This window comes from Neoarius graeffei, chromosome 10, assembly GCF_027579695.1.
Source record: "Neoarius graeffei isolate fNeoGra1 chromosome 10, fNeoGra1.pri, whole genome shotgun sequence".
Taxonomy (NCBI): Eukaryota; Metazoa; Chordata; class Actinopteri; order Siluriformes; family Ariidae; genus Neoarius; species Neoarius graeffei.
This window is the reverse complement of record NC_083578.1, coordinates 65,523,383-65,538,584: the sequence shown is the minus strand read 5'-3', so window position 1 is coordinate 65,538,584 and position 15,202 is coordinate 65,523,383. Positions and strand designations below refer to the sequence as shown.

General features: G+C 41.1%; 1 protein-coding gene across 2 annotated transcripts in view; it reads right to left on the bottom strand.

Moving 5' to 3' along the window:
• spata6 (spermatogenesis associated 6) overlaps positions 1-15,202 on the bottom strand; it is a 55,089-nt gene that overhangs the window by 5,431 nt on the left and 34,456 nt on the right. For both annotated transcript variants that reach the window (XM_060932122.1, XM_060932123.1), the window contains exons 9-11: positions 11,128-11,294; positions 8,479-8,575; positions 1,530-1,618 (exon numbers count right to left, since the gene is read on the bottom strand). In XM_060932122.1, the coding sequence (XP_060788105.1) occupies positions 1,530-1,618; positions 8,479-8,575; positions 11,128-11,294 (353 nt within the window). The remainder of the gene's footprint in view (positions 1-1,529; positions 1,619-8,478; positions 8,576-11,127; positions 11,295-15,202) is intronic.

Sequence of the window (15,202 nt, the reverse complement as noted above, 5' to 3'; positions counted from 1 at the left end):
CGAAGCGCGCAGAAGGTGTTAGTACGCCTGTCATTATAGTGCGGACTTTCCATAGCGCAGAAAATCGCTACGTTTCAACTTGTGTAACTGAACTTTGTTTCATGTCACTGGTCATATAAACCTCTGTAAACAGGAAAAACGCGGAAGAGTTTGGTCGCATCTAACTACAGCCCCAAAAAATACCATTGGCCATACTGAGCCTAGCTACATTGCTAACAGGAGTAACAGCGTGTCTGACTGACTGGGAGGTCACACGAAGCTCGGAGAGGTACGGATCAGCTCGTCTCAATTCAGAGAACAACATATTTCATTATGGAAGTAGGGTGGACTGTTCCTTTAAAGCATGACCACGTTTTTACAAACATGTACCGTTCAATGTGCATTTAAAATACTGCTTTATCAGTCCACATGAGCATTTTCTCCTCATTCCTCCTCTTTTGTTACATCAGCCCATGCGAGAAGGCAAGGGAAGCTCGCAAATTTATTTACATAGTTATTTTAATGATTAAAAGTCATCTTAGTTTTACATCTTTAGCTAAGAAACTTCGTTCTGATTTCCCCAACTGTTGGTAATGCATCTCTCTCTCGGTCCTTTTAGAGCTGTATCATTCTGTCAGAAACTGTACGATTAAATATAACTCAGTTTGTTTAACTCTGCCTGGCTTCTCACTTTGGAAAGTTATGCTTTGACAAAATTATGCAGTGACAACACCACTGGAGAAGTTTTAGCATGTGCCTGTGATAAATATCTCACCCATAAGTGTGAATATCAGATAAGGAATAAATGTGTTGAGCTTCACCAAAAGTTCACAGTGCTTATATAAAGTATTCACACCCTTCAACTTTCCTTCCACAGCTCCTTCAATGGGATTTTTTTCTCATTCATATAATAATTCAGAAAAAAAAGAAAGCAAGGAACTCAGTAGAATTCTCTCTGTCAGGCTGTGCCAGGTTCTTTGGCTATTGTGTTACATCCATTGTCTGTATAGCCGCTTATCCTGTACAGGGTCGCAGGCAAGCTGGAGTCTATCCCAGCTGACTACAGGCGAAAGGCGGGGTACACCCTGGACAAGTCGCCAGGTCATCACAGGGCTGACACATAGACACAGACAACCATTCACACCTACGGTCAATTTAGAGTCACCAGTTAACCTAACCTGCATGTCTTTGGACTGTGGGGGAAACCGGAGCACCCGGAGGAAACCCACGCGGACACGGGGAGAACATGCAAACTCCGCACAGAAAGGCCCTCGCCGGCCACGGGGCTCGAACCCGGACCTTCTTGCTGTGAGGCGACAGCGCTAACCACTACACCACCGTGCCGCCCATCATTCAGATCCATGATGTACTTTTTCAACACGAGAAGATGAACTTCATATCTTCAAGCCAGCATATGATGTTCTTTTTATTATATAGAGACGTAAACAATTCATTAATTTCCTCACACGCAAAGATATTGAAAAATACAAGTGGTGTATTTCCCAGTAAAACACTTTTTTGTGATGGTTTTTAATGATGGCTGTGTGTACCTGTCTGCTTGTCGATGGCTGTAATGTATTGAATCATGGCAGGAGGGACCAGGTTCATTCCGACCAGATTCTCCTTCACTCTGCTCCTCCTGCAAAAAAAAAAAAAAAACCACACACACACAATATAATAAAATAATAAATAATTCACATCATTAGTCATGCGTAGTGGTTAGCACCGTCACCTCACAGCAAGAAGGTCCTGAGTTTGAGCCCAGTGACCAACGGGGGCCTTACTATGTGGAGTTTGCATGTTCTCCCCGTATCTGTGTGGGTTTCCTCCGGTTTCCCCCAAGGACATGCAGGTTAGGCTAATTGATGGCTCTAAATTGACCGTAGGTGTGAATGTGAGTGTGAATGGTTGTCTGTGTCTATGTGTCAGCCCTGTGATGACCTGGCGACTTGTCCAGGGTGTACCCCGCCTTTCGCCCATAGTCAGCTGGGATAGGCTCCAGCTTGCCTGTGACCCTGTGGAACAGGATAAGTGGCTAGAGATAATGAATGGATGGATAGTCGTGTGTAGCCATTTATCATAATACTACGAATGGTTTCAAGCAATCCTACAGGTTATTTAATACGATGACATATATTTGTTAAGATTCTCAGAATATGCAGGGCGAGTTTGACCCTTGATTGCTGAATGAGCCGGGGAGACCTGTTCTACTCTGAAATGCCTTGTGATGATGGGTAAGGAATGGTGACCAACAGAACAGCGAAAAATGTAAAACGCTAAGAGTAACTAGTAGTTGTGTTACTTTTTTTAGTTTTTCAATGGTAAACAGGATTACAATTTGCAAAAGGACAGTAATTACATGAAATAAAGAAATTCAATTTAAAAAAAAGGGCTGGTATGGTGATGCAGTGGTTAGTACTGCATCCACAATAGATAAGCGGTGTAGAAAATGAATGAATAAAAATGAAGAAATTGTTTCACATTTCACAGTCATGCATGTCTAATCATGCATGTCTGATAAAGTAGGTCTTTTTAAAAAACAAATCCTCTCCACTTCCTCTTTTTAATTTATAGTGCATGATATATTTCCTTACTCAGCTTGGCAACTGCAGTGGCTCACTCCAACTTTTAGTATCTGAAAAGATGAGCCTATAAAAGACAATATTCCAGCTGCAGAGTCAATTGAAAAAACACACACAGTTCCTTAAAATAAAGAAGGATTTGGAGGCGTTTCGGAACAATTAGCACATTTTTGCTTTGATTCTGCCACCAATGTGTTACAATGACTGGAATATGGGAGGTATTTTAACAAAACTTCTCAAGCCATACAGGAGATTCTGGATATAAATACATGAACATATATATTAGCCTAGTCTCGCAAGCAAGCAAAATACAGAAACAGCTAAACAATTAGAGAATGCTAAATGTATAAAATAAATTGATTAAATATTCTCCTTTTTTCTTTTCGTTTTTCGTATTTGTTTATACGATGTTCGTTCAATTTGTTGCATGTCGTTTTGATGCTCTGTCGCCACTTAACACGATCAGCAACAAAGTCAGACCATGTATTGAGCAAACCACCAACTTTTAATAAACTTTTGCAATTATCTTTAAAACGTAATCTTGGACGCCCGACCATTCTTGCACCTTCTGCTAATTCACCGAATATTAGCATTTTGACCATTCGAGTGTCCTCCATCCGAGCAACATGTCCAAGCCAACGTAGACGATTTTTGGCAAGGAGGACTTCGATATCCTCTGCTCCGGCTCTTTTCAAAACTACTTCGTTGCTAACGAAGTCATCCCACTTGATATTCATGATTGATCTGAGGCGTCGTTGTTGGATAGTGCGTAGCTGTTTTATTTCATGGGCGGACAACGACCAAGATTCACTTCCATATAGAAGGATCGGTAATAGACACTGAACGTAAACATTTACTTTTGTTCTTATGGTTAGATTGTGGTTGTCGAAAACTCGTTGTTTCAGTCGCCCATAAGCACTTGATGTGTTCTGTATACGTGTGATCAGCTCCTGTTTCAGAGTGCAGTCTTTCGAAACATAACTGCCCAGGTAGGGCGGCACGGTGGTGTAGTGGTTAGCGCCGTCGCCTCACAGCAAGAAGGTCCAGGTTCGAGCCCCGGGGCCGGCGAGGGTCTTTCTGTGCGGAGTTTGCATGTTCTCCCCGTGTCCGCATGGGTTTCCTCCGGGTGCTCCGGTTTCCCCCACAGTCCAAAGACATGCAGGTTAGGTTAACTGGTGACTCTAAATTGAGCGTAGGTGTGAATGTGAGTGTGAATGGTTGTCTGTGTCTATGTGTCAGCCCTGTGATGACCTGGCGACTTGTCCAGGGTGTACCCCGCCTCTCGCCCGTAGTAGCTGGGATAGGCTCCAGCTTGCCTGCGACCCTGTAGAACAGGATAAAGCGGCTACAGATAATGAGATGAGATCTGCCCAGGTATTTGAAGTGATTGACGTTGACCAGTTTTTCATCATCAATGAAAAAGTCTGTATCTGGGCCGAGGCACATGATTTCAGTCTTCTTTGCGTTGATTTTTAAACCAAAACGCTTCGCAGTGTTGTTATACGCGTTCAATAGGTTTTGCAGACCAAAGGCAGTATCACTAAACAGTGCGATGTCATCGGCATATTGGGCTTCCCTGAGGAATTTGTAAAATACCTTAGATTTTGCTTTGAGTCTCCTTAAATCAAACAGGTTACCGTCTGTACAGAAACGGATCAAGATTGAGTGGTCGCGTTTGAGATCTTTAAAGGCTACCCATAACAATATATCTCATCTCATTATCTCTAGCCGCTTTATCCTGTTCTACAGGGTCGCAGGCAAGCTGGAGCCTATCCCAGCTGACTACGGGCGAAAGGCGGGGTACACCCTGGACAAGTCGCCAGGTCATCACAGGGCTGACACACAGACACAGACAACCATTCACACTCACATTCACACCTACGGTCAATTTAGAGTCACCAGTTAACCTAACCTGCATGTCTTTGGACTGTGGGGGAAACCGGAGCACCCGGAGGAAACCCACGCGGACACGGGGAGAACATGCAAACTCCACACAGAAAGGCCCTCGCCGGCCACGGGGCTCGAACCCGGACCTTCTTGCTGTGAGGCGACAGTGCTAACCACTACACCACCGTGCCGCCCATAACAATATAGCCGCGTATATTCCATAAAGTGTAGGGGCAAGTTTACGTCCCTGTTTAACGCCACTGTTGTAGTCAAAAGGTTTCGAAAGTTCGCCATCTATAATAAGCTGAGCTTTTACATTCGTATACAGCAGTTCAATGAGTTTCAGCAATTTCGGAGGACAGCCAATTTTAGCAAGAATTTTAAAGAGAAGGGTGCGGTTGAAGGTGTCAAAGGCTTTGGTGAAGTCTATAAAGGCTATGTACAGATGGTGATGTTGTTCCCTTGACTTTTCCATGAGTTATCTCACTGTGAATATTCCATCGATAGTACCACGACCAGTCCGATAACCGTGTTGTGACTCAGGATAAACTACGTTAACAATTCTTTTCAGTCTTTGAAGTACAATGTCTGCGATGACCTTTCCAACTGTACTTAAAAGTGAAATTCCCCGATAATTGCCACAAACACTGCGATCGCCTTTTTTAAAAAGAATTGAGATGTTTGGATTGACTAAATCAGCTGGGAGTTGTTCAGTTGCCCAGAATATTGTGAATAATGTCACGAAGAATGTTTTGAGAGTTTGACCGCCGTAGACAATAGTTTCAGGAATAATGCCATCAGGGCCTGGGCTTTTCCCAAGTTTAGTGTTTTTCAAGGCAGTGTCAATTTCTTTTTCTGTAATTGGTTGGTCGAGGGATCCGTTGATGGGTAGTTGACTTACTTCGTCCGGTACGGTTTCGTCAGTAATTGTTGACATATTTAATAAATCTGAAAAAATGCTCAACCCATCTGTCCTTTATGTCGTCTTGTACAGTGAGTAATTTCCCATCCTTATCTTGTATCGGGTGTGAATTTTTTGATGATGGCCTGTAAATTTTGCGCATGGTTGAGTAGAATTCACGGTAATTATGTTCACAATGAAATCTTTCAGCATCATTGGCTTTCTTTATAAACCAGTCGTTCTTTATCACCCTTATGCATCTTTGAAGTTCATTTCGAGTAAGGGTTTTATCCGCGAGGAGCAACTGTATCTCATTGTCGTTCTCGTAAAACCAGTCTGCATTCCATTTCTTTTTCCTGCCAAAGGTGTTCAAAACTGCTTCTTGAAGGATTTTCTTAAAATCTGTCCATTCATACGAACAATCAGCAAGCTTGTCATCAAGGAAGCGGTTCAAAATGTCCACTTTCTCATCATCGATACTGATTGTCGGTTTAAGAGGTGGTTTAACACATTTCTTTTTCCGCTTGAACTGAAAGGAACATTTGCAAACAAGTAATTTGTGATCCGTAAAACAGTCAGCTTTAAGGTCAACTTTGGTTACTGTTATACTTTGTTTGGCAGATTTATTGGTAAGGACATGGTCAAGCTGATGCCAGTGCTTGGATCTCAAATGTTGCCAAGTCATTTTCAGATGGTTTCGTAATTGGAACATTGTTCCCATGACAGCGAATTTATTTTGCGTGCAAAAGTCAAGGAGCATGAGACCGTTTGAGTTCATTCGACCAATCCCGTGTTTTCCTAGTGCCTCTGGCCAGAGCTTCCAGTCAGCACCAACTCGCGCATTAAAATCGCCAAGAATGATTGTACGGTCATCCCTGTTGATGCTTATAGCTTGAGTTAGGCTTTCATAGAAGTGTTCTTTTTCCTCTTGCGATCGCTGCATAGTTGGTCCGTAAGTACTAATGAGTTTCAAGTAATTCCCCGACTGAAGTTTAATTCAAAGTACCATGAGCCTGTCCGATATGGGGATGGGAGTCGGTTTGAGATGGCAAAACCTACTCCAGCTTCCTTTTTCGACCCTCCACTCCAGTATATGGTGTAGTCTCGTTCAATGATGTTTCCTGATCCTTCCCTTCTCGTTTCACTGAGGGCACAAATATCAACGTGAGCTTTGCACAGTTCTTTAGAAATAATAGCCGTTATCCTTTCTGGTCTGTTGGAGGTGAAGCTGTCATTTGTGGTGCGTACATTCCAGGCACCAAGTTTAATTTTTTGCACTTTACACGGATTTCGCTGATTTTCCACCACCACCGTGACAGGTGGCGCATCGGTTTCCTCGGATGCAGTAGCAGTAACATTAACATTCTCATATCGTATCATTTTGTTTCTGTAAGGCTACCCCGTGATGACATCACTGTTTGGGGCAAGAACAGTGATCCTTGGCAGAAAATTCTTATTTGGCCAGCGGCAAAGCAGAGCATGAATACATCAATGACAATTATTACATTAATTTGTGAGAAATTTAAAATTCACTGGTTTATTTAATTAGTATTAATTATTTCATTGTGACAAAAAACAACAAAAAACCTTCTATAACAAGGCACATTCTCTATTCCAGCTGGAAATAAGGTGGTCATATTCTTCAGTAAATGAAAATTATTTCAGCAATTTTATTAATAACTCATGAAAAAGAAAGCTTACGTTTTATGCAAATTGCCATGGTAAACACAACAGTTAAAGGGGAACTGAAGGCAAATTTATCATCAAAATTCTATTTCTCATTTTATAAAATGTAGGAATGCATTTCTGATAGCTATTTTGTCACTGCTAGAGCAAGTTATGAGTGTTTGAAATATGCTCTGTAATGTATCAGTCTATATGTCAAAGCGATGGCCGTAAATGAGATTCGCTGAGACCTGTGCGAGACTTCGTAGGACGGAAGTAAAATGTACAGCGGAAATCAAAGTGACCAACATCTGCCAACGTTGTCAAAAGACGTGCGCGCCCTCTTTCGAATGCTGACGTAATCAAGCCGGAAGTTTTCTCTGCGTCCGAAATCACTCCGTACTCACTGTATAGAGCACTATATAATGGGGATGCCATTTTGTAGTGCTGTCCGAAACCTTAGTGAGGATTATGTGGGAAATACGCTCAGTATAATATGTATTTATCACAAAAATACATGCATGTATTTATTATTTTGAAAACCCACCAGCCACCTGATCTGGCACGTTTTAATTGTGCGACAGTAATGATGTAAATACCAGCGTGACGGACTCGTCCTTATCCTGTCGTCTTTCCAACTCTTCTCTACTCCACGTTGGTTCGAAGGCGTATGGAATAATCTCCATGTCACGTACGCGAGGGAGGTGGATGTATGTGCAGAAGTATACAGTTTAATAAACTGCAAATATATATACAGTGAGACAATATATACACAGGCAAACAATCCAAAACGACAGGCTAGATCACAAACGAGAATACAGGCAAAAGGGTCAGTCGAGGCGCAAACAGTACATCAAAGGCTAAGCGAGGACAAGAACAAGAAACGGGCACAAGGATCGAGAAACAGGAAATCAAGACAACGGGCAGAAAGGCTCTGTACTGTGTACATGCGCATTGTAATACTTCGCGATGCAAATACATCAGCACAGTCCTTAAATAGGCAAACACGTAGTTCCTTAATTGAGCTCAGGTATGCCTTGTTCACAGCACGCATGCTGGAATCCCCTCAGCACGCCTTCAGGTGCACGTGCCACGGCACGCAGGACTGACACTCCATCACTGATGAAGCTGTCAAATCTCAAAATCAGTCTAAATTGGAATGATATGGCAATCTCGCCGCTGTGTAAACAGTTTTCAAAATGGCGGCACTGACACTTCACGTTTGAAGTCTCGCACAAGTCTCGTGAAGATCGCGCGGATAAGCGACGCCTGCCGTGGACCATACGAACTACATTCAACATGGCTAAAGACCGAAAAGGCTGAGAAGCGTAATATAATATGCCAATACGAGTCATGATATAAGGTTAATAAAACCGAAAACGTAATTGAATAAGAAATAAAGCAAGTTCAAAAATGACTTCAGTTCTCCTTTAAGCTTATCGAGTGATCTTATGTGACACTTACAAATGAGAGCTTGCGGGGAATGGCGTGTGCGTGTAAAATCTTCTGAACTCGTCTGTGGATCTCTTGCGAGTGTGAGGAACTGGATGGACTCTGAAACCTGCGCAGAAAAGACATGCACTGAATTTTCAATCTTCACACCCAGGGAAGTCGAATGAGTCAAAGTTAGCACAATGTTCACACAAAATGGAGGAGAAACAATACTTTTTTTTTTTACATGGATTCTTTTCCAAGTATTGAGTTCTGAAAATATTTTATTCAGGTCTTTATTTAAAGGGAAATGCCAAATGTGCTTCTGAAGAGCAATGAACACAAAATTAGTTTTAAAGGTATCTGTGCATGTAATTCTCAGTGTTAATTCTCTTTTGTGGCTGTAATGTAATACCATGTTAGAACACTAGTCTGTGCTGTGTCCCTTAGAGTGGGGCAAGATTGTTAAAAACACCACCACCAAGCACATCTGCAACACTAAACCTAACTCAGTAAGCACCTAGGAAGAAAGTACATATCCACAAAAAACAAAATTACAACAGCTGAGTGAGCAGCATTAATAATTTATATCTTAAAAACCAAGTACAAGTGGGTGAGAGATCATATCAAAAAGGCATAATGTCTCACGTCTGAGACTGTATCAGTGTATAAATGAATAAAAGAGACTTAATTTGTAGCACCTAACAAACTAACATTTCATAGAAAGAAATAGACAGACAGGGGGCGTCGTGGCTCGGGTGGATAAGGCGCCGTGCCGTGGATCCGGGGACCCGGGTTCGATTCCGACCCGGGGTCGTTTCCCGGTCCCTCCCCGTCTCTCTCTCTCCCGCTCGTTTCCTGTCTCTACACTGTCCTATCCAATAAAGGTGAAAAAAGCCCAAAAAATATCTTTAAAAAAAGAAATAGACAGACAGACAGGTAGGAATGGAAGACAGAAAGACAAAGTAAGCAAGAAGAGAAAGATCAACAGACACAAACTTAAAGAAGAAAGACACAAAAAGAAAGACAGAATAGCGATAGAATCTGAAGAAAAAGAAGGAAAGAAATAGATAAAGACAAATAGAAAGACAGCTAGAACTTGGGGGAAAAAAAAAGAACAGGACAAAAAAAATACAGAAAGAAATGAAGACAGAGACAAATATAGAAGACATGCAGAAAGAAAAAGAAACTGAAAGACACAGGCAGACAGAAATGAAAGAAAAGAAAGGAAGACTTGTAGGAGAGGTGGTACAGATGAGAGGTTGTGGTTAATGAACCTAATACGGGTTGTGCTTCAGACGGTTAGCTCGGCCAAATGATTAGCACACAAGAAGCCAACTGCTGCAGTGAGGACAGACTGAACTTCACAAAGCATCATTTCATTTCCCATCAAAGACATCCAAAAGACGTGCTCGCTCTCTTATTGTCTGAATCTGCCAAGCCAGCCTTAATCTGCAGCCTTCCGACTCTGGTCATGCTTTCAATCTAGACAAAAGTATCATGCATTTCTTCATATTTACTCTACAATTTACTCTGTGGTTTTAAAATTGTCTATTGATTTAAAATGTTTACTCCTGTCTCTGCAGGATTAAAGAAAGCAGTAGAGACAGGCAAGCAAACAAACATTTATCGGTTTAGCAGGCTGTTGCTCAGATCAATGACAAGGGGCTCTCGGAATTTATTAAACCGCGTTGGGTCAGAAGCATTAGATATCACTGATATACATTCAATACCCTTCCCCCCCCCCCCCCCCCCTTCCCCTCAGGAGCATTTGTATTTTTCTTTGAAGTAATGAACAAACACATGCAGACATCAGATTTCATCATTTGAAGGCGAAGGAGTAGATTTATCTCTCATACGGGCCAAGATTACAATATAGATCATTCCATTTGTGTTTTTAAGTACCACATTTTTGCCACTAGCACATCAGTTGAAATTCATAGGGGAGACACTGTAGGGTCGACCATTCAGTATATCTTATCTGAATGTAGTCTAAAGATAGATAAAAAACAAAAGTATTAAAACTCTAAGCAAATATATACTTATTTCAGCTATATTATATACACATCCATATCTGTATAAGACTGCCTATATATTATGTTTCAAGGTAATACAATCAATCAATCAAGGCGGCACGGTGGTGTAGTGGTTAGCGCTGTCGTCTCACAGCAAGAAGATCCGGGTTCGAGCCCCGTGGCCGGCGAGGGCCTTTGTGTGTGGAGTTTGCATGTTCTCCCCGTGTCCGCGTGGGTTTCCTCCGGGTGCTCCGGTTTCCCCCACAGTCCAAAGACATGCAGGTTAGGTTAACTGGTGACTCTAAATTGACCGTAGGTGTGAATGTGAGTGTGAATGGTTGTCTGTGTCTATGTGTCAGCCCTGTGATGACCTGGCGACTTGTCCAGGGTGTACCCCGCCTTTCGCCCGTAGTCAGCTGGGATAGGCTCCAGCTTGCCTGCGACCCTGTACAACAGGATAAAGCGGCTACAGATAATGAGATGAGACAATCAATGAGATTGGAATAATAACAAAAAAAAAACCTAATGAATAAACTAATAAAGAAGAGCATTGTGCTGTTAAGCAAAAATAATAATAACAATAATAAATAAAATCCCTGATTCAGTCCTGAGGAAAGTTCAGAAATCCTGAAGTTCAGTTTGTGTGTGAAGCTGAATTTCCTCTCACCTTTCTCTGAGTGTGGAGCGGCTGAGTAGAGGACTCTGATCCCTGAGGCTGCAGGACACAGGGGTGGACTGATAAGCAGGGTTTCTTCTGTGAGAGGGACTGCTGAGGAAAGTTGTGGACTTTCCCCCAGGAGATACAGGACACACAATCTGAGAATGACCTCTGACCTGAAAGCATGAAGAATTTTAATTGGTTATTTGCAACTTACTGAAAGAGGTTTTGATGTGAAGTTTGATGAACTCTTGATGACCAAGAGTGGCAATATGACTACTTAAAGCAAGTCATTTTTAAACTTGCTTTATTTCTTAATTAACATGTTATTCAATTACGTTTTCGGTTTTAATAACCCTATATCGAGACTCGTACTGCCAACTAATTGCAGTTAAATATTATACTTATCAGCCTGTTCGGTTTTTAGCCATGCTGAATTTAGTTCGTTTGGTCCACGGCAGGTGTCGCTTATCCGCGCGATCTTCACAAGACTTGTGCGAGACTTCAAAATGTGAAGAGTCAGCCGGGTGTCAGTGCCGCCATTTTGAAAACTGTTTTCCAAACGAAATATTGCACAAAAACGAGTTTAAATGACTATTACTGCCAACTTTTTTCAAACTTTCCTGATTGCTATCAAAACAAACAAAACTTCCGGCTTGATTACATCAGCGTTCGAAAGAGGGCGCGCGCGTCTTTTGACAACGTTAGCAGATGTTGGTCACTTTGATTTCCGCTGTACGTTTTACTTCTGTCCTACGATGTCTCGCACAGGTCTCAACGAATCTCGTTTACGGCCATCGCTTTGACATATGGACTGATACATTACAGAGCGCATTTCAAACGCTCATAACTTGCTCTAGCAGTGACAAAATGGCGATCAAAAATGCATTCCTGTATTTAATAAAATGAGATAAATAGAATTTTAATAATAAAAAAAATTGCCTTCAGTTCTCCTTTAAGAGCATATAAATAAAACTACCTCGCTTTCTTCGGTCCTTGAATGCACATGCATTTTATAATCTCATTACACACACAGAGTGGTGCTTGAAAGTTTGTGAACCCTTCAGAATTTTTTATATTTCTGCATAAATGTGACCTAAAACATCATCAGATTTTCATGCAAGTCCTAAAAGTAGATAAAGAGAACCCAGTTAAACAAATGAGACAAAAATATTATACTTGGCCATTTATTTATTGAGAAAAATGATCCAATATTACCAGGGGTTAAATTGGGATTGGTTATGTGGGGGGCTCTGCCTCGTACCCGCCCCTGCCCCCGCCGCCCTGCCCCAATATACTTTTTGGAAAATAACCCTCTAATTTGATAACCATATCATACTGCACAGAGATATACACCTTATCTGTGTGTTGTAGGCCTATGTGTGTCTTGTAGTGCCCCCCTACACATTATGGCAGTTTGAATGTAGATTGGTTGGCCAATGTAACAGATTGTACAGGTTGTTGTACATTGGTTTGAAGGAAATGATTAGTGGGGGGTCTGGGGGTCCTCCCCCAGAAGTTTTTTATTATCATACATGTTATTTGCTGAATTCTGGTGCATTTTAATAAGTTGTTAGCTGACTTTACAGAGGTAGGTTGAGCAATATCATGTTAAATCTTGTCACATGCCTACAGGTGAAAAATGTGAAGGAGAAATGTTCAGTGAGAAAATTTGAAGGCTTGCACAATCTTAAACCAAAACAGTTGATTTATTTTGGAGGATAAATGTTAAATATGCCAAAACACTGTCAGTCAAATAGTCAATCAAATATATTCATGCAGTGAATGCAACCAAATACAAACAACACTAACATTGGAAGCATTTATTATTATTGTTATTATTATGTATTCAATTATTTATTTGGCATGTGGTGCTTTTTGTATTGTCTAGAACATACATAAGATGAGCATATTATAGCAGCAAAATAGAAGCACAATCATTTGAATGCAGCAAAAGTTTTGCTGCATTCAAATGATTGTGCTTCTATTTTGCTGCTATAATATGCTCATCTTATGTATGTTCTAGACAATACAAAAAGCACCACATGCCAAATAAATAATTGAATACATAATAACAATAATAATTACACTAATAATACACTAATAATATTAACAATAAATAATAATAAATTAACATTAAATTAAATATTAACAATAAATAATAAAACACTAATAATATTAACAATACAGTGAACATAATCATTATCATATTTTTTATTATTAAAAACAAAATATCAAATAATACTGAAGAGGGGAAAAAATAATACTGATCTAAATATGTTGTGTTTTTATTTTTAGACAGTATGTGTTTTGCTAAACACATACTGTCTAAAAATAAAAACACAACATATTTAGATCAGTATTATTTTTTCCCCTCTTCAATATTATTTGATATTTTGTTTTTAATAATAAAAAATATGATAATGAACTGACATCTCCCCCTTCCCCCTGGCTAATTTCTGTCGATAACTGGGGACTATGGAAATTGAACTCGCCAAATGCAACAAGTCACAACGCTGAAACACAAGCCCAAAAACCCGCAAACCACGACTTCTGATTTTTTTTTAAAGCGAGCTCACAAAAAAAGAAACCCCAAAGTCGCTTATAAAAAGCGGAATTGGCAACCCACGCAGTGTTCCAGAAACCAGAATCTCTGATCGCAAGTTCTGTTCTAAATAGCTTTGACAGGTCGTCTTATCAGGAAAACTATGATCTATCTCATAAAAGTCATGGGTTTATTGATTAATAAAACGATATTTAATTATTCAGAACTGAAAATCGTGAAAAGGGTTTGTTGCTTTTGATGTGTGCGTGATCATATGCCATCCGCTCCGAGCTTATGTGCCGGGGCTCAGCCCCGGACAGCCCCGGCCCAATTTAACCCCTGAATATTACATATCTGTGAGTGGCAAAAGTATGTGAACCTTTGCTTTCAGTATCTGGTGTGACCCCCTTGTGCAGCAATAACTGCAACTAAACGTTTCCGGTAACTGTTGATCAGTCCTGCACACCGGCTTGGAGGAATTTTAGCCCATTCCTCCGTACAGAACAGCTTCAGCTCTGGGATGTTAGTGGGTTTCCTCACATGAACTGCTCACTTCAGGTCCTTCCACAACATTTCGATTGGATTAAGGTCAGGACTTTGACATGGCCATTCCAAAACATTAACTTTATTCTTCTTTAACCATTCTTTGGTAGAACGACTTGTGTGCTTAGGGTCGTTGTCTTGCTGCATGACCCACCTTCTCTTGAGATTCAGTTCATGGACAGATGTCCTGACATTTTCCTTTAGAATTCGCTGGTATAATTCAGAATTCATTGTTCCATCAATGATGGCAAGCCTTCCTGGCCCAGATGCAGCAAAAACAGGCCCAAACCATGATACTACCACCACCATGTTTCACAGATGGGATAAGGTTCTTATGCTGGAATGCAGTGTTTTCCTTTCTCCAAACATAACGCTTCTCATTTAAACCAAAAAGTTCCATTTTGGTCTCATCCGTCCACAAAACATTTTTCCAATAGCCTTCTGGCTTGTCCACGTGATCTTTAGCAAACTGCAGATGAGCAGCAATGTTCTTTTTGGAGAGCAGTGGCTTTCTCCTTGCAACCCTGCCATGCACACCATTGTTGTTCAGTGTTCTCCTGATGGTGGACTCATGAACATTAGCCAACGTGAGAGAGGCCTTCAGTTGCTTCAGTTGATCTTTAGCAAACTGCAGACAAGCAGCAGTGAAGTTACCCTGGGGTCCTTTGTGACCTCGCCGACTATTACACGCCTTGCTCTTGGAGTGATCTTTGTTGGTCGACCACTCCTGGGGAGGGTAACAATGTTCTTGAATTTCCTCCATTTGTACACAATCTGCCTGACTGTGGATTGGTGGAGTCCAAACTCTTTAGAGATGGTCTAGTAACCTTTTCCAGCCTGATGAGCATCAACAACACTTTTTCTGAGGTCCTCAGAAATCTCCTTTGTTCGTGCCAGGATACACTTCCACAAACATGTGTTGTGAAGATCAGACTTTGATAGATCCCTGTTCTTTAAATAAAACAGGGTGCCCACTCCCACCTGATTGTCATCCCA